The following is a 20,233-nucleotide window of genomic DNA, read 5'->3' on the forward strand; positions in this document are numbered from 1 at the left end:
ACAGATCAGTACAGTTCGGCAACCCTGATCTAAGAGTCGGATAAGCAATGATAAAATGTTCTGGGCCCTATAAAGTTGTTCATAGTGTTACGCACGACTTTAGGAACGACTTAAATATGGCAAGCCAAATGGGTTTCCTAATTATTGTGAATTTCAATAGCTAAAGTTGAAATTTGCAGATAATAATGATTGCTCTTACATGGTTACATGGTTTCTTTTTTTAATTTGAAAGAGTGTTTTTGTCCCAGGGTAGATGAAATATTGACATAGTACAGTCGTACTTTGTTAGATCGTATGGGGAAAATGGGAACATATAGTTGGCCCTTCATATTCAAGTCGTTTGTAAAGTCATACGTAACTTTACATCAGATTTTATACGAAACAGGGCCCTGTTTTTATAGCCACTCCCTCCCCCTCTTAGAAATAATGAATTTGCTCGTTTTATTTATGTTTTCATCGTCTACTCTGTCTTTTATTGTCCATGTCTGATAGTCGTTAACTCCCCCAGCTATCATGTGATTCAGCACCGTGGAGTCACATGTGCATTATACATGTGTCAAACTATGGCCGAAGAATTTGGTAAATATATTGTTGTATTTCTACACTCATCCTCCCTTTCACCATTCTCCTTCCGCCACCCCCTTTCTTTCTCTCAGAAATATATGAATATGGATTTTTTTTTTTTATCTATTCGTTTTCATTGTCTATTCCAGCTTTGATTTTTTCATGTCTGATGGCCATTAGTTCTCCCAGTTTCCATTAAGATAGGATTCTACACGACGTGTTCCAGTGCATTATTCATGTGTCAAAACTATGAGAAAGGGTAAAACCCGCCCATAATGCTGCAAATGGAATACATTTTCTATCATGTCTTGATAGTCTCATTATCCAGTCCCTCTGACATTATGAGATTATTTTACGAAACTAAATAATGATGAGAAAGTATTGGACGTGCGCAAAATGTTTTACCCCTGCTTCGCGGTTCAGTGACCTTTTACTGAAGCCTTTGTCTCTCTCCCACCCTGGCGGCGGCGCTCCTCTCTCCGGGACTCCGAAAATACTTTACCCCTTTCTGTATCATTGACCCTGGACAATGTATACAACGCTATGGGACTTTCTATGCCAATCGGACTCAAAGCACTTAAGGACTACTTTTTCTATATCACTGGATTCATTCCTAGCAACCTCTCTTTAGAAAACGATGCTAGACTTTAATCTCTTCTGTTATTTCATCTGCTTCTATCTCTTTTTCTCTCCCTTACATCTTCTCTCACACACATCCTTATACACATGACAGGCACCCTCCCGTTTTATAAACCTCCTTTCCATCCCTAAAAATAACTTAATTTCAATCGAACAGCATTTTCAACGTCATCATTAATTCATCCTGATAAGGATGAAGCATCGAATTCCAACTCTGGTTCTAACCCATTACCGTATGATTGTAGTAAGTGAGTTAAAATCACCTGAAAGAATTAGACATTATTATCAAAAAATGTATTGATCAGTACTGTATTTTTATCACTGTTACATTGTACTAGTATTATTACTGTGATTGATTCCTCCTCGTTTACTATGTAATATTAGATCTAAAGATGAATCAGCATGGATTTCAACTTTGTCTGTTTCGATCGAATACTGCAGTGATGTGTGTTGATATCTAGATAGACACCGTAGCAAAGAACTGTTTTTTTTTTTGCTTTATTCCGTGAGAATCATTTCGAGAACACGCCCGCCATTTTGGTGGCGAAGCAACTACACGCGGTATTGCCCCCTCTGTCGGTGATAAATTTGTAATGTCGATGGAATCGAGAGAGTCGACAACGATATTGTTCACTCATTTTGCTTACATCAGTTTGCTTTTCAAGAATGTATTTTCGTATACTATTTTTTGTTCTACTCAATAAATGAAATATCCAGTCAGCTGAAACAGATGGTCTGATTATCGCAATTCAGGATAGCGTCGATATTTTGGTTACAATGCAGTTTTGTTGCTGTGGAAGGAAATCTTACCCAAAAAAAACTGCTGCTTGCTGTGCTAACGCTGTATTGCAAAATGATAAGGTGGTGACGGTAGTCAAAGATTACGTGTATAGTATGATAATAATGGAGGCGTGTCTATAAACGCGATACAAAGACATATAAAGCTCGGCTAAAAATTGGGGATAACAAGTCAGAGAGTGGAAATGATGTCTCTCTACAATAATGCTCTTCGGACAAAGACCACGACTTGTCGTTTAAACCGATGTTTTATGCTTTTTACATTTGGTACAATATTTTTCTTTTTTTTTTTCTTTTCATACTCTCTAGGCACTGAAAATAAAAAATAAGAGAGAATGGTTAAGTGTTCCCGTTGATTGAATCAAATTTCAATATCGATTTCGATGTCTTGACGCAAAACCGCGGACAGACTCTGTATAGTGTCTGCAGGAAATGATTGATTGTTTTTTTTTTCTACTTTGATAGGGGCTCTAAAGTGTTTAAGGGATGGTGTGATGAGAGTTATTAGGATACAAGTTGTCTACAAGAGATCTCTTTTCTTTTGTTTTGTTTTTGCTTTGTTTGTTTCTTGCTTTTTTTTGTGCTGTGCACTAATCTTTATTTTTTTGTCTCTACACAAGAAAGAAAAACAAAAATAAACTTTGAATAAACACTTTCATGATAGACTGGCCCCTTATCACAAATTATTAAAAATCATAAGGGTAGGCTGTAAGAGAGAACTTTCTGCTGACTACAACTTTGACTGCGTAATCGAAGATACAATTCTGTAATCTGAAATTTTATTTTTTATGCATTGCCTGAACAATGTTGTAGCTCTCAATTTTTTTATTTCCAAGATAAATGACGAGGGATCATTGCAAGGATTGCATAGATGCATTATCGATCAATTGTTTGTAACCGATGTTACAAGATGGGTGGCTATTAAAATGTTGGCTACTCGTGTCTATTAACATTATTTTTTTTTTCCCATCGCATATGGAAGTAAGATCTGAAACTAACTTCTTGGTTCAGTTGTAATTTCGGTAAAATATGATTCTGTGACGTAAAAAAAAAAGAAAACCTTATGAGGAAAAAGAAATATATCAAGAGACATGACGCATTGTAGATTCACCATATTGTTATTCAGGTTTTATATTCTCTTACATAACAAAGAATTCATTGTTATTACTTTGACTTCTCTTATTAAAAAAGAGATGTTTCTGTTAATTACAGAACACATATTGAACATGTCAGGGTGTATAGTCCAGAAGTATGTCTATAACAGAGTAATACTTTTTGAACTTGTTTTCATTCAAGATCTTGTACATTGTTTATTAGAATAAATGTCGATGGATTCTGGAAAAAAAAACCCGAACAACTTGTCATTTGCAATTTCATTACGCATCTTATCTGTTTAATTACCATGTTGGAAGGTATTGTATTATCATTACCGATTAGTTTTACCTTCTAATGTTACCGTCAGAGAATAGTAGTATAGAAAATAGATGATGTAACTTTAGAAACTGTATAACGAAATGCTGGTAGTAGTAAAAGATAACTAGTTGGGGGATCCTTCGTTGAAACTGAGCAATAGAAGTAAAAGCATATGTGACCGTGCATCACAAAACCAACAACAACTGATTTTGTGTAAAGACTAAATGAGATAAGCGATAGCAGTTTGAAAATTAAATGCAACCCGGACACATTCGAACCAAAGAGCTGCCATTCACGTTGTCGTTCTGACGCCTTTGCTTGTTAAACATTCATAGCTAAAATCGTCGGTTGAGAATGATAAGGGCGTTAAGTGACCACAAAACCCATAGTGTTCGAGAAGACTTAAAGCCCTTCTCATTCTCAACAGACGAAATATTCATTGTGCAATATGTATTGCTGCAACCAACTTCCCCTCAAAACGGAGCAAGTGTCATATAGAAGGGAGAAATAACGATTCAGACAAATCTTGGAAGGAATTAAGCAAACAAATCAAGCAGTCGCAATAAAAAGCCTGGTAAAGAGAAAAATAAAAAATGGGAATGAAAATCACAAGAAAACCAAGCAAACAGACAAAACATCTTAATACATAATGACGAAGAAAACTCATCAAAAGATGCTGGAAAATGCGTGAATAACTGTCATTTACAATTTAAATCAAAAGAGTCTGAAGATACTCCCTCGTTCTCAGAACGCTGTGTGTTTATGGAGCCATACCATTCGCGGGTGCCTATGCGCTGTTCCCGTTTCAATGGACGCATGGAAATGTGTGGTGCTGGGCACCACACAGTAACAGGTGCCGGTTGATGTTTTTCTGACCGCCACTAGGTTCCATTTTTTGAAGATGAGTCCCGAGAATACTCGGGCAGGAGTCTATGGGAAATGCGTGTTATAGCAAAATCAGTGAGTCCTCGGAGGAACACGTGATGATTATGTGTGCCATTCTCGATGATTGACACTAGAAATATTATTTGCTGGTATCCTGTAGATTTTTCAGCAAGCCTTATAGCCCTGATAAATGTGTCCTTGTATAATGAAAGACGCTTGAAGTCCGTGATCGAAGATTGATAATGTGTTTAGAATTTATACACTTCATTAATCAAACATATCTGACAATTTGTCAGATGATTTAAAAAAAGAAAATCCAGCTGGTGCGAGATAATACTTAAGATTTACGGAGAAGTGATAAAGATCAATTTCATTTTCAGTAGCATGTCTCAAAAGAAAATAATGGAGTCTCACGTACAGAAAGCAAAAGATTCTAAAATTGTAATGATAATCATGTAGCTAAATAACTTTCGGAAACATCAAAACGCAGATGGATTGTAAAGCTCGTCTACCATAGTCTATACGGAAAGATGTCGGTGTGTGTGTGTGTGTGTGTGTGTGTGTGTGTGTGTGTGTGTGTGTGTGTGTGTGTATGTGTGTCTGTCTGTCAGTCTGTCTGTCTGTCTGTGTATTTTTCGTATTTTTGTGTAATTATTTTTAAGCAATCACTATAAAACAAATCATCAGTTCCTCCTTACCCAAGCTTCCGGCAGAAACTTAAATATTATTGTAACATCATGAGAAAAATGAGGCACTGATAATACATACCCAGGTAATTATTTTATGCCTGAAAAAATATCTTGAACATGATTACGTTACCACCAAAAAAAAAAAAATGCTATACTGTGCATTGCTTGAGAAATTACATTAACATAATAGCATCACATAATAAAACAATCAAATATTACGTCAGACTCGATGGGATAACGAATGTGTGTTTGTGTTTATTTAATGCCGTGTATCCTCTCGAGTGTACATGATGTATAATACATGTGGCTATTGAGGTCGAATACCTGTCCAGTTATCTTGACCTGCGGCCCAACCAAGAATAATAGTGTGTGCTTACGTTGATTTACTCGATGACTCTCTGTATAATTTGCTTACACCTCATAAACCTTATTGTTATCGCCTTATTTTCAGAATGATGACTATCATAACGCTAATCGAAATGATACTACTTCTACTACTACTACTACCACTACTACCACTACTACTACTTCTACTACTACCACTTCTAAAACATGTACTACTAGTAGTAGTATTGCTACTGCTACTACTACTATTACTAATGTAAGCATTATTTCTAATGGTAATCTGCATTATTGGTATCATTATTTAATATATATAATCTTTATCAACACCATTGTCATCAGCATAATTTTCGATATCATTAGATATGATACTCATTGCTATTATCAACATGATCATCATCATCATCATGATCATTATAATCATCAACGTCATCGTCGTCGTCGTCGTCGTCGTCAGTCAAATAGACATCTGACAATAGCAAAGAGATAAGAACGTGTATGATTACATTTTTGAAAACAAAAGATTAATACAATGCAAAGAAATAATACAGGCTGAGAGGATACATGTGGGCCAAGGCTAAGAGATTTTAAATTCATTCACATTACTTTGAAGCACGTGTGGGCGTCTCCCTGAGCTTCTTATATTCATATTCTTTGATAAAGACTAGCACACAAAACAAGGCAATACATTGGTGCATTTTAATTTAAATGCATATGTGTTTCTTTTCTTTCTTTCTTTTTGGACATACAACAGCGAATGAAGGATAAAGAAGAGGGGCAATGCATAGGAAAGGAGGAAGAACAAGATTATGGAATGATGGAAGAGAAAAATATGAAGTGGAATAACATAGAAATAAAGGTATATGGAGAAAACAGTAAAGTGCAGGGAAGGAAGAAGAAGAAAGTGATTACTCAAAGAGAAAAAAACAGATGAGGAAAAAAAGGGACAAAGAAAAAAATGAAGAAATGATAACAAGAAAAATAGGGGAGGACAGGAAAGATAGACAAAAGAGAAGAAGACTGAGAAAGAGCAAGAAAATGATGAAGAAGTTGATTACGGAGGAAAAGGAAAACAGACTCATAAAAGAAGATTTGCAAGTTTAGTTGGCTGAACAGCCTCTTTCAGTCAGGACGACGTAAGTACAATATTGTACCAGTGCGCGGTCGAGCTGTGATCGATCGTAGATGGAGTCGCCACAGAATTGCAGGGAGTGGGCAAAACTTCAAATGAATGCACACAAGGCCGACTGCCTCTGTGTGAATGTGCGTGTGTGTGTATTGCTTGGTGTGTATGATTTTGTGCGTGTGCGTAAGTCGTGTTGCGTGTTTACACGCCGTATGTGTTAGCAGGTTGGATACCGCGTCGTGCAACCTCACCCCGCGGAAGCTAGCTGGCTTTACGCTCCTTACCCACTCCCCCTCATCAACAAGCGACTTGACGGAGTGCCTGGATGCTACTAATAATACACCCATCTTTCTTCACCGTATTTCTCGCTTCATCAAGAAAAAATATATGCTGGCAATACGTTTCCGCGCTTCGTTGGGCTTCATCTAAAGGGCGTCACCTCTCGCCATCACCATCTTCTATCGGGAAGACAGCTCGCCTGATAGCTTGGGGATAAGATAGATCTCTTACCAGGCAAGGGGAAGTCTTGGTATTGAACACAGATATATGCACGAATTGTCTGTTGTTGTGGATGTTTTTGGATTTCCGCGCCACTTTGCTTTGACAATATTCCAGTGGGCTGATCTTGGAGGATACAGGTTGCACCTAGATTCCAAGGCAAATCGACTGCCGGAACTTTGCCATAGGACCGTGGATGAATACTTATGGGATTATGGAGAATCTGGCTAACAAATGCATGGCAATCGTGTCTCTCTTGATGATGATGCACCTTCAACTGGTGACATCAAGTAAAGGTAAGTCAAAGGTAAAAGGGGAAGGCAAGAGTGATCGCGAATCGCGTGCATTTTTTGCTATGTGAGGTAGATGCGCATTTCGCATAATACGTGTTGCTTCGCAGGGACACGCAGCATCTATGCAAACAAACGTTCGACAGAGGAAGTTCACACACACACACACACACTCACACACACACACACACACACACACCCTAACGCAAACAGACTCACGCACATACACACATACATGCACACACTCACACAACTCAGTGGCCTCAAAGCACCACCGGTTTCGATTTTAAAGCTGTAACAACTTCCAAGTCAATAACACAGGGAAAACAGCAAATGCAGTTTCGACACGGTCACACGTTTGTAAGTGAAAATAGTGTATCGGAGTTAGTAGGCTTACGTACTCATATCACCGATTCTGACGTCGATTTTGATAAAAGCTATGTTTTCTCTTATCTAAGTTGTGTTTGCTATTGCAGTATCTTTTCTGTGACACAATCTTTCTTTCTCTGTCTGTCTGTCTGTCTAACAATTTCAGCTGAGTCGTTATCGCTCATCCACTTCCAAAGATTCATTGCATTTCGATGATGCGAGATGAAAACAAATGCAATCATGTATCTGTTTTCTTTCCTTGTGTTTGATTAACTTCAACAGAACAAATTCACTATCTGTTTGCAACAAATATCTAACGTAATATCAATTCTGAATAAGGGATTGTATTATATGAGGGAAGGTTGCATGTGATAGAATAGTTTACCATCACCAGACTTTCTCTTTTATGAAGTAGCTACCACAGTATGAAGACCTATACCACAGTATGAACAAAATGTATACATACCTCCACATCCGGTAATAATAATTAGCTGTTCAGCCCCGACCATTTTCTAGTCACTTTGCTCACTACATTGTACCCTGGAATCGTTGTAATTGAAAGGGCTTTGCTGGATCAGAAATAAAGCTCGAATGGCAGCTGAATAATAAGCCACCACGGTTGGTCGAATGCAGATGCATGCTACACAACATTTACGAAGATTGAGATTCAGAGTCATTTATTGTCCATATTTTATTATAGGAAATCCTTTTTGTTGACATTTATACAAATAGGAATATCGACATACATACATTCATTCATACATACATACATACATAAATACAAACATGTAATACATACACACATGAATACATTTTTAATGGCGGCGATGATAATAATGTGTAGTAGATATGGCAGAACTATCGATGGTAGGGATAATGATAATATTGGTTACAATGATGATGCAATGATTATTATGATAATAATATCTATGATAATGATAACCATAATGTTACAAAATAAACAAGCAGAAGACAGAAAACAAAGATAAGGCCAACTGTAGGAACAGTTAGCACACACAAATCAAGTTTTAGAGTATCCAATTTCTATTTCATATTCTCTACCCAATGTGGTTTGACCGAATATACCTGCACTTTCTTATGATTGAAAATTTATAATGTTCTCTGACGATCAGTTTCTATAGCAAAATTAGAACTAGAAAGACCAAATGGTTCTCTGCAAAAAGATAAATAACAAAAGAAAGGTAACACAACAAGAGCAAAATTGATTTTTATTTTCTTGATCTGAACGAACAGAAAAGACACGTTTGTTAGGAGTGATTTTAATATTTCTGAAGTCATATATATGCGAGGCGGTTTAGAAGGGAAACCGCAGTAGGATCGAGATTATGCTTATTACCCTACGCCAAAGAATGGATCGGATTTATTGGATGCCCGCGACGGAATTCGACGTCCACATGAAAAAAGGCTAATTTGCATCACAGCATGAATAATTTGTAGGTCACCAGTGAATAGCATTCGTACATTTTCTAAAGCCGAGATAGGCTTCCCTGCACTCTACTTGATGAGAATTCGATATGCACGGCCCGTTCACTTATATTTCACTTTTTGTGGAAATAAAGTAAAAATAACTTTGCGGATTACATTAGATTCCTTTACATGTTTCTACAGACAGACATTGAATATAATTACACGTCGAATCAGTAGACAATGCCCTAATCTTATGAAGATATCGGATATCAAAGGACGTACAATGTACACACACAAATCATTTGCCGTATTATGTAATTGCTCATCAATGACACCAAAAGTGCATACAATGTATTTTATTTGTTTTGATTTGACTTGATTTGATTTGATTGATTTGATCTACTGGTTACTGTATTATAATTGTCCATGCACATACATGCACGTAATTATAATACATACATTGTTGTACCATACATAAACAAAGTTGTTAGCAAAATATTTGTTCTTCACTGTCTTTACCAGCAAAACGTATCAGGAATGCAATGAATAGTACAGAAGGGCTACATTATATAATCATCTTATAAGGAAAGTGAAGCATGCATAATGTATGTTGTGTGTATGATTGTGTTTGTTTCCATAAATACACGCGCGTTTGCAAATGAATATCCAGTATGTTACGTGAGAACGCTGTGAATATTCTTTATTTTTCGAGAAAAAGAAAATGCATAACGATTGGTTTAAGTGGCACAGTATTCGATCCTACAAGTAGTATAATAAAGCAGCATACGATCATCATGAACTACTCTCTTCTTATTGACTAAGACATACAGTGGGATATTAGCACACTGCACACAGGGAAAGTTAGTATGTAATTGCCCTATCTGGGCAACGGTACTGAGAAAGGGGCGGTTCTATTTCCTTTCCGTATATCGTTACGATTTCTGTCTCAGTGTATCCTATCAAACGGGCTACACAGAAGAAATATATTATGTTACCAGCATAATTGCTAAAGGGGGCACTTTCCATGGCCTTTGCCACTGTGTCAGTGGTTTAGCGTGTGTGTGTTTGCGTGTTGTGTGTGAATGTGTGTGTGTGTGTGCTTCAATGTGCATGTGTATAGATATATCTGCGAGTATAGTCTTATCTCGATAGGCCTCTTTCCAAGTGAGGTTCACCCGGATAGGGAACACCAATGTTTGAAAAGCTTGTTAACACACGAGGCTTTGGCATTCATGCTAATAAGAGGTCTTGAAAAGGAGAAGGTGAAAAAGCAACGAAATAGAGAGAGAAAGAGGCTGGGTGAGGGAGAGAGGGGGAGCTGGATAAATCTCGGCAGACAAGGTAAGGAGCAAAGTTGGGGAAAGTAGGAAAAACAGAATAATAGCCTGAAGGGTAAAAATAACACTAGTTATGGGGCGAGGACTTATGCATGAGCTTGCTGGTCAGGATAAACATGGCTCTAATGGGCAATTGGTTTGAAAATTGAAATAGATGAAAATCACTACTACACCACTTTCGTAGCATGGCTCAAGGCGGGAGCAATGCTACATTTTACTTTTTCTTTTTTTTAATTTTATTTCATCTTTCCTTCTATCGCAGAACAGTGATGGAGCCAACGCATAGCTTTTGTGAAAGCTCACTCAAATGACACGTGTTTCAACATTGTTCATTACTTAATTCCTGTTACAGAAAAAAAAATACATTCGTGTAGATTCTTTGCAAAACTAAAGAATGATGTAATAATGGAATGATAAAGATAGGCATGAGTTTATTTTCCTAAGACAAAGGCAGAGAAAGAGGGAGAGATTGTGTAGTACATCCCCCCTTTTTTTTTGGGGGGGGGGGGGGGGGGGTAGGTGGTGGTGGTATGGATGAGTGGGTCCAGAGTGACCCGTCATAAAATCCCCGTTACGTGCCGAACAGCCAACAGAGTTTCCTGATTGGTCGGCTGATCCCTTCACCCGCGATCGATTGTCGTGATTATGCGTGCGAGAGATGACACCTAATACAAGTGGACGGATCTCCGCATACAAACACGCCATCCAGGCGCGAACTGACGAATTGCCGCCACCAACTGCGTAGTATAAGGCTACATGACTGTGTATTACAAACAATGCTAGTAGTGGATGCGAGGTCCTTTCTCATTTCGGCACAAAAGCTATAATGTTGTATCTACCATTACAAGTCTTTTGCTCTAACCACTTCTGAGCAGATTCCAATATAAGTGAGACTGTTTAAAACAAAACCACCCACACACAAAGCAATCCGTAGCCTTATTCACATAATGTATTTGCAAACCTACAGAAAAAAAGGATCAAAGCAGAAATGATAATGCTTATAATAATAAACAACACGTACAGTGCTGAGAGAATCATATCGTAATGCTCTCCGGAGAAACCGTCGACCAATGCCAATTTCACTGTCAATCATCGCTCACTACTCACGCAACAAGGCACACACAATACTAAGAAAGAAAGAATGAAAGAACAAAGTGCTTCGTCTCCCGAAACCTGTTGGAATATGTATAAGGACAATGAGGATAACCAAGGAGATCCATAAGGAAGTTAAAGAATCATTTTTTCTTTTTGTTCAACAACTTTATTTCTTATGAATAGAGTTGTGATTCAATCAAAGACTATGGAGGGTTTTAATCAACTGTCTTTATACTTGGTATTCTCAATGATTTTTGAATTCATTCCCCTCTCTTCCAAGTGCTTCTCTCATTCAGCTTTGCCTCCTCCCCCCCCCCCCCCCCCCCCCCCCCTCGGCCGCGCCACCGTAGCTTCCTTCGGGAGGCAAGAAGATGCTCCGAAGCTGGTCATAAACCCGTCACGTTAGTTATAATTTATGATTTCATCAGTTCCGTGTCGCTTCACTTCTCTCGGCCGGATCAGTCTCTCTCAAAACACAATGCAATGACTCTTAGCAACATGGCAAAGAAGCAGAGAGAGAGAGAGAGAGAGAGAGAGTGAGATGAAAAAGAGAAGACAATAAAGACGAAAATAGATACGAGGTTGAGCACAGAAAAGGAAAACAAATCTCGCGCACTTTGCGTTTGATTTCTGTCTCTTACAGGTTACATCAACTTTAGATGTCGAAAGGTTGATTGATATGAAGCTGGACTTACCCTGCCAAAGTGTTTGATATTAATTTAGCGTTGCTCCAAAATTGTGCCTCATACAGTATTTGCAAGTCATTTATGATCAGCTCTGTCCCTTTCTTCTTTAGGCATTATTATTAGGATAGAAGTATAAGTATAGTTGCAGAGGAAGTAGCAGTAGTATTAGCTGTAGTAGAAGTAGTAGTAGTAGTAGTAGTAGTAGTAGTAGTAGTAGTATACTGTAGTAGTACACTGCAAAAAGTCCGTTGTTAAATAGTGAACACCGAGCTGGTGTTAAATTTTCTGTGCTCATTTATGGTGTTAAATTAACACCTCCGGGTGTCATGTCCAAATTTTAAACTGTTTTTTTTTTTTGAAGAGTTTCTTAGTAACTGCACTTCTTGTTGATTTTAAGTTTAAACAAGACGATCAAGAATTTTACATTAAAATACTAGATTTTTGAAAAAATGTGAAAATAAATTTACACCAAAGTAACACCAGCTGGTGTGGTCTCTTATTGAAGCTGGACGGGTGTTAAACCATAGATATTAACACCAACAAATATCAAATCAACACCATGTGGTGTCATTTTTGAATTAACACCAGTACAGTGTCAAAATAACACCAGGTACAGTGTCAAATTAACACCACGAAGTGTCAGGTGAACACTTTTCAACTCCATCACAGTGCATTTTTAACACCTGTGGGTGTGGTCCTTTATTGAAGTTTGATCGGTGTTAGATTTAACACCCGTGGTGTTAAATCTAACACCGATGTTTTTACAGTGTAGTTGTTGTTGTTGTTGTTGTTGTGGTTGTGGTACCGGTAGTATACTAGTAGTAGTATTAGCAGTAGCAGCAGCAGCAGCAGTATTGTAGTAGTGGTACTACTATTAGTAGTAATAGTAGCAGTAGTAGTAGAAGTAGTAGTAGAAGCAGAAGTGAAAATTGCACTTTCAGTTGACAGTAGCTCAGTTTGGGTATCTGGTAGCAGTGGGTAGGGCCTGATCCTGGTAGGACCTGAAATCGCATATTTTTGGTCAAAAAGCTAAGTTTGTTTTTGTGTGTTTGTATGTTTGCCTGTGTGTGTGTGTGTATGTGATTTGTGTGGAATTTCTGGCAGATTTTATTCTTCTACATTTGTAGCTTCGAGTCATAAGTTTAAGTGGTTGAGTCGTATTTCTCACCTTTACTGCAAAATCTCAGTTTGAGCGCATGTGAAAGTGTGTATTCAAAAACTGAGAAAAAATAAACAGTTAGTAGAGAAAATTTCGCAGAGACATCGATATTAAAGAAAGCCATGACTAAAATGTGTCCCTCATAACCAAACCACCACGAATAATTAAGTTAAGTGCAGATTCTGAGAGAGCAGACTCTAAGCTTTAGATTATAACTTTATCTAGTTTCAATGTTCGATATGAACAACAACAACAAAACAAAAACACACATTTCTCGTGACCGTCTGATGCATCTGTGTTGATTTTGGAAGTATGACGTATTCATAAATGCATATAGATGTATCTTTATTCATGCTGAAATGCAGATACAATGGTGATGATTGAATAATAAAAATGGTGAGAAAATACTTGTCTGTACATTTCAGAGAAACAAAAAGAGTGAGCAGAACGTTGTTGCTGTTGAATTACAGGACGTTAAAAATAAGGATTACCTTTTGTAACTGTGGATACGTTTTAGACTATTCAATCATTTCGCAGGATGCTGAAGTGGAAAAGACACTGATGCATTCCGATATCATCGTTTACTGGATGCTTGGGATTTTGACAAATTGGTTGTGTAGCACAACTAGGTATGTGTCTATTGATGGACTCGTACTCTATACAATCCACGAACTTAGATTATCTCAAGACTCCTCACAAAACACCAACAAAACACATTAAAAAAGAAATAAATAGTGCATTACAAAGTTTAAAAATCGGACGACCTCATGTGTTAAATACGTAAATCTATTGGAATTGATTGTAAATAAACCGCAGCCTGAAGGCAAGACTAGCCTATGGTAATGGACGCGTAATGCGGGCCGTCTAATGAAGATAGCAGCGGCATTGGGGTGATTTAACGTTCATTTACGGCTGATGAACGAGCTTGAGAGCCTCATCAAACTATGCTGCGTAAGATTAACCCTTCTGTTGATACAACCTTCTCTGCAGTAAGCCTGGAAGAGTGTTGACAGGAGGCTAATTAGGTCAATGTGGGATGATATTACCATGGTGATTCGACTAGCAATTGTTATGATAATGATGCTATAGTGATATGATTAATTGCGATGACATTTTTGTTGTAAACGTTACCATTAATAAAGAAGATTGGACGATTATTACCATTATCATTATTATCGTTATCACTTTCATCATCATTATCATTGCACTGACATGTGTCTGTGTTATCATTAATGCAATAGGTCCTCCATCGCTTTGGTTTTTGCGTATTATGTACACTGCAGAAACATCGGTGTTAGATCTAACTCCATGGGTGTCACATCTAAGGCCGATAGTGTCAATAGAGGACCACACCCACAGGTGTAGAAAGTATGCTGTGATGGTGTTGAGAAGTGTTCACTTGGCACTTCGTGGTGTTAATTTGACACTGTAGCTGGTGATATTTTTGACTCTGCGCTTGTGTTAATTCAACAATGACATGGCATGGTGTTGATTTGATATTGCTGGTGTTAATGTCAATGGTATAACACCCGTCCAGCTTCAATAGGAGACCACACCAACTGCTATTACTGTGGTGAAAATTTGTTCACACCTTTAAAAAAAAAGATCAAGTACCTTTATTATCTGAAAATTCTTAATTGATCATCTTGTTGAAGTTCAAAATCAACAAGAAGAACAGTAACTAAGAAACTACCAAAAAAAAAAAATATATATTTTGAAATGACACCCGGATGTGTTAATCTAACACCATAAATGAACACCAAAAATTTAACACCAGCCCGGTGTTTCGTATTTAACACAGGACTTTTCGCAGTGTATTATTGTGTAGGCCTCTGTATGAAAGTATGTATATATTCCCCTAACCCTTTGTGTGTGTGTGTGTGTGTGTGTGTGTGTGTGTGTGTGTGTGTGTGCGTGGGGGCATCTGCGTTTGAAAATCCCAACATTGGTTCCCTTTAATGTAGGGTGATGCCGATTCTCTTTGTTATTCCATGACAGTTAACCAAGTTTGATAGTCTCCTGCTTTTCTCTATTGGATTGTCTTTATTTTCTGATGTGTTATATCACTTAGATTTGAAATGTATTCATAAACCTTCTGAAGGGTCTCATGCATGTCTATTAAAACACAGTGATGAGGACACAGTTATAATTGCCAGTATATACTGTATTCTTTCTACCACCATGTTATATTTCACGACTCGTATCTATACATAATATGCATACTCAAACATTATGTATAATCATTTTTCTATATGAAAATCAATCTACACAGATTTTTTTTTCAAAAATAGCATTAACAATAATAAAACAACAAAACTGCACATATATATGCACTTGCACCCTAACTCACCTTTACACTGATGCATTTTGAAGCTACCCTATTCCGTTACCTAATTTAATATGTATTAAATGATTTGTAAAAAAAGTACAAGCTACATGCTTTTCCAAAGGCCGCCATCAAACTCAAGCTTCAGCTTAAGATGACGGTCTCCTGCATTTTGTATATTCATTCGATTGAATAATCAATGATTTCCCTATTATGATTTGTATGATTATAATGTACTTATACAATATTTCATTATTGGTATATTATACATGATTATATTTATATTCATTTTGTGTTGAATATAATGTGATTAGTATTGGAAAATTGTCTGTTACGTTGTATATACTTTGTGAAAAATGCAGAACTAAATTAAATCAATCTTTAGCGGTCATGTATTTGTGTGTGTACGTGGGGTGGGGTGGATGTTGGTTGGGGTGGGGTTGCAACATTTGCCAGCCATGATGATATTAACAGTAATGTGCCCCAAAACGGTATGATGTTAGAAGAAATCATGTCACCAACACTGACCTAAGGGTTTTTCCTAGAGCTGATTAGCCATTGTGATAGTGTTTCTTCTGTAGGTGTCTTGCTGGTGAAAGCAAAATTCTAATAATTCTTGTCCGCACGATCGTTCCATCATCTCCTTGGCATCACCCCACGGCTCATTCAGTCAGTTTTGACAACCTTTAGGATTAAGCCACAAGTGATCTCAATGTTGAACAGAGTATTTTTTTCAGACTAAACAATACAACAATCAAACACACACGCATGCACGCATGCACATACATGCACACAATCTCTGAAATGAACTGTTCCCAAAAAGTATATCTTGAGAACCACTGGGTCATTAGAAACAAAGAGGGGTTCAAGGTACAAGTGTAGGTCACCATGTCCCCATGATCTCTCTCTTTTTTTGACCGAATCACTTGGAGAAGCTGCTCTGTTTGATCAATCCGAAACAGTCACGACGGCTACCTGTCTAACGCTGTCGTATCAATCTGTCAGATTTGTGCGAAGGGGATTCATTGCCTCTTCTCCTTCTCCTTCTTCGTCTTCTTCTTCCTTTACTTTTTCTTCTTCTTCTTCTCCTTCTTCTTCTCCTCCATCTCCTCCTCCTCCTCCTCCTCCTTATTTTTCTTTCTTCTTCTTCTTCTTCTTCTTCTTCTTTTGCTTTATCATCTTCATTGTAAAGGCTACCAATTCTTTTTTTATTGTTCCACTCATGCTCGTTTTTATTTCGTTCCTGCTTCTTCTTCTCCATTATCCTCTTTTTCCCTTCTCCATCTCCCTCTCCTTCTTCTTTTTCTTCTTTTTAATCTGAAAATATGCAGCAGAGAACAGAAGATTGTGATTTCAGTGTATCCGGTGTACAACGTAAGCAAGGGTAGATGTGGAAATGGTATATAAACTACGCGGGTATAAGAATGTACGAAAAAAAAAATGACTAACTGCCCCAACGTTCTTTTCATGTAAAGTTGCAAGATTTGACATGGGGTTATAGTGACTTCGGCCACCCTGTCTTGTGTTCGGCTAAATGCCATTCATTATTTTCGCATTGTCGGTCAAGTTATTGAAAAAAAAGAAAGAGGTAGGGGAAAGAATACGAAAATAAAAGCTATATAACATATCCATCAAAAGGATAAGGATAAACGAAATATTGGTAACAATGAATCTCAGCAGTGGGTAAGCTCCAAAATATTATTAATTCATAAAGAAAAATAAACCAATTACATGGTAAAGGAAGTTGAAGTGTGAACTATGATAGCACTCGTCAAGGAGAAGACACTTGATTAATGTAATAAATTCAGTTCAATTCAACTCAGTTCAATTCAATTCAATTCAATTCAATTCAATTCAATTCAATCCAATTCAATGCAATCCAATTTTCACGTATATCCATCCAACAATAATAATGCAATCATGTAAGTTCAAAACACAGTACGGTATCACGTTATTTACCATCTTTAAACCTAAAAAGGTTGAAATCCAAACTAACTCTCTGATTATAGCATACTTTACACTGTATGATATTTAGTAACAAAAATTATTAATCATGGTATCTCATACGTTGGGCAAACGTGACCAGACGATACAGTAATCCATTAGAGCACAAGACAGCTTTTTATACTGATGCAATCCACGCCTCGTCTACGTGATATGGTTTCTGACCGAAAAACACTCCAAGATGCCCCTCCTCCTATCCAGCCTATGCCCTCGTTCAGTTGCCATGGCAACTAACGGCCTCTAGGGAAAACTCGTCTATCACCTATCAAAAGCTACCCCAAAAGCGAGCCCCCTCATTGCTATTCAAAGGCGATCGAAAACCCATAATCAAATGACGTGATAGGACGGGGACTGCATTATAGAAAGAAACACATTGGTTCTGGTAAGTTTCGTATGTCGAGAGAAAACTGTTATAGAAATATGTAACTGCCGATTCTCCTGCAAAAACATAAATTTTTATCTCTCTTGCTCTTTCTATATCTATCTATAATTATCGTCCTGTCTATCTATCCATCTTTCTATCTATTTATCTATCCTTCTATCTATCTATCCCTGTACGTGTGCATATAACGTGTGTGGTTGTGTAAGGGTTTGTGCGTGTCTGCACGTATGCACTTTGCATTTGCCATAAATATAGGAGTATTATCGTCCACGATTTTTAAGCAGAAGGATACATCATGTATACTGTACGTCGGTACGTAAAGATCGGTAAGCACTGTCGACATCATTCGTTATTCGTATAGGAAATAAGAAAGATGGACAGACTCAAGTAAAATAGAGAAAAAAAAGAGAAGAGAAAAAGAAGATAGACATGAGAGAGGTTAAAGAGAGATAGAATAGAAGGGAATGTGTTTAAACGATGGAAGGGGGGGGGGGGATTGTTCGAAGAATTTGACCAGCGAAGAATAAGAGCTCAAAAGACATGAGTAAAGTTGAGAGAAATATGCTTTGAAAGTTTGTTACGATTTGAAACCTTCTCGCATCAATATGTCGTCGTTGATTCCATATACGTAGAGAGAGTCCTTCTTGGTCTGTCCGATAAAGTAGTGACGTGTTAAGGACGAATTGTGATGTTACCACATAGAATAAAACTCTTGAATTATGCAAGCTTTCCTTAATCCAATTTGAAGGGCAAAATACAGTGCGGACGAGATGAGAGATATTCCCCTTTCCACTCTGTATAAGACAAGTGTGTGGGAATGTGAATATCACTGTGTATGTGTGTTTGTGCGTGCACGGGCGTGTGTGTGCGTTTGTCTCTGTGTGTGTAGTGTTTTGTGTCTGTGTGATGCACTCCAACAGATATCAACACACTTTCTACAAGTGAACAAGACAATATTGTGGACGCTCACAAAATGCTTGTATAGTCATATCGACATGTTAAGGGCGCACTCATCTATTCTTCCTTCTTTTATTGTGACGTCATATTAACCCTTTCAGTGGCAGAGGCATGCATGCAGGAGAGGGTGTTCATGGTATAGGGTTTTCCTCTCTAGAAGTACGATCAAGGTTAATGATTTTTCATGTTTGTGGACAAAGCTTGATAATTTGTTTGTTTGTCTGCTCTTTGTACACACTACAACTGCTTATGCTCTTCCTCCTTTGATAACCTAAAGCTACTGATTATCGGTTTATCAAATTATTTATTTGTGTTTGTGTGTGTGTGTGTGTGTGTGTATGTGTGTGTGTTTGAAAGACGGCGCCGCCTAATGCCACGGCTTCCACAATTTGAAAGTCCTACAAAATGTGTATAAGGTATAATTATTTGTGGTTTTATTACACTACACAATGGGCATTTAGTGGGTAATTTGACGCGGTCTCGTTGTACAATGCAGTTTATAGAATGGTGAATAGGTCTATAATGAATAGATGCAAAGGTTACATGAGGTTTCATTTTGCCAATTGTTCCTGAGAGCATGGAAGGACCTTACTCCACCACGGTAGTAGTCACCAATAAAGTATGAATGTGTGAGTATGTAGACCCCCCCCCCCCGATTAACAAAGAATGTTTGTGTGTATACCTTAATCGCATGTATAATTTGTATTGTCATACATATACATTATATATTTCATATGTCAAATGCTATTGCATGTATATATACATATTACATATATATATATATATATATATGGTACCTTATAAGGTACCTATATATATATATAATGTGTGTGTGTGTGTGTGTGTGTGTGTGTGTGTTTGTGCGGATTGTCTATTCTGATGTCGATTTTCTTAGAATAAGGATAAACTTCATAGTAATAATGTGTTTATCATGGATCGCTTCTTGACATTCAAGAAATAAACTTCAAGCAAGCCTGATCACTAACGTCGTCTCCTACGCTTTCATCGGCTTCAATCAAGGATCTGAAATTTTGATTGAACAAGCGGGGGGGGGGGGGGGGGAGGCGGAGTAGGAGAGATGTCAGGGCCAATTTGAACACACTAGTTGGATCTATCCGTCTTGCATCTCGTATTGTCGTCCCCCTTTTTGGCTATTCGACAAAAAAAAAATATATATATGCCTTCTCTGATACAGCTCTCTTCAAATGCAACGCAGCAGTTCAGCGATACGTTTTTGTTAAGGCAT

At 37.6% G+C, this 20,233-nt stretch overlaps 1 protein-coding gene across 1 annotated transcript in view; it reads left to right on the forward strand.

Moving 5' to 3' along the window:
* The first annotated feature begins 6,749 nt into the window (after positions 1 to 6,749).
* LOC139717584 (scavenger receptor cysteine-rich domain-containing protein DMBT1-like) overlaps positions 6,750 to 20,233 on the forward strand; it is a 48,050-nt gene continuing 34,566 nt past the window's right edge. The window contains exon 1 of the mRNA XM_071629091.1: positions 6,750 to 7,250. Within this exon, the coding sequence (XP_071485192.1) occupies positions 7,151 to 7,250 (100 nt within the window). The 5' untranslated portion in view covers positions 6,750 to 7,150. The remainder of the gene's footprint in view (positions 7,251 to 20,233) is intronic.

Source organism: Diadema antillarum, unplaced genomic scaffold (genome assembly GCF_040938485.1).
Source record: "Diadema antillarum isolate AM-2024a unplaced genomic scaffold, OU_Dant_1.0 scf00000077, whole genome shotgun sequence".
NCBI lineage: Eukaryota > Metazoa > Echinodermata > Echinoidea > Diadematoida > Diadematidae > Diadema > Diadema antillarum.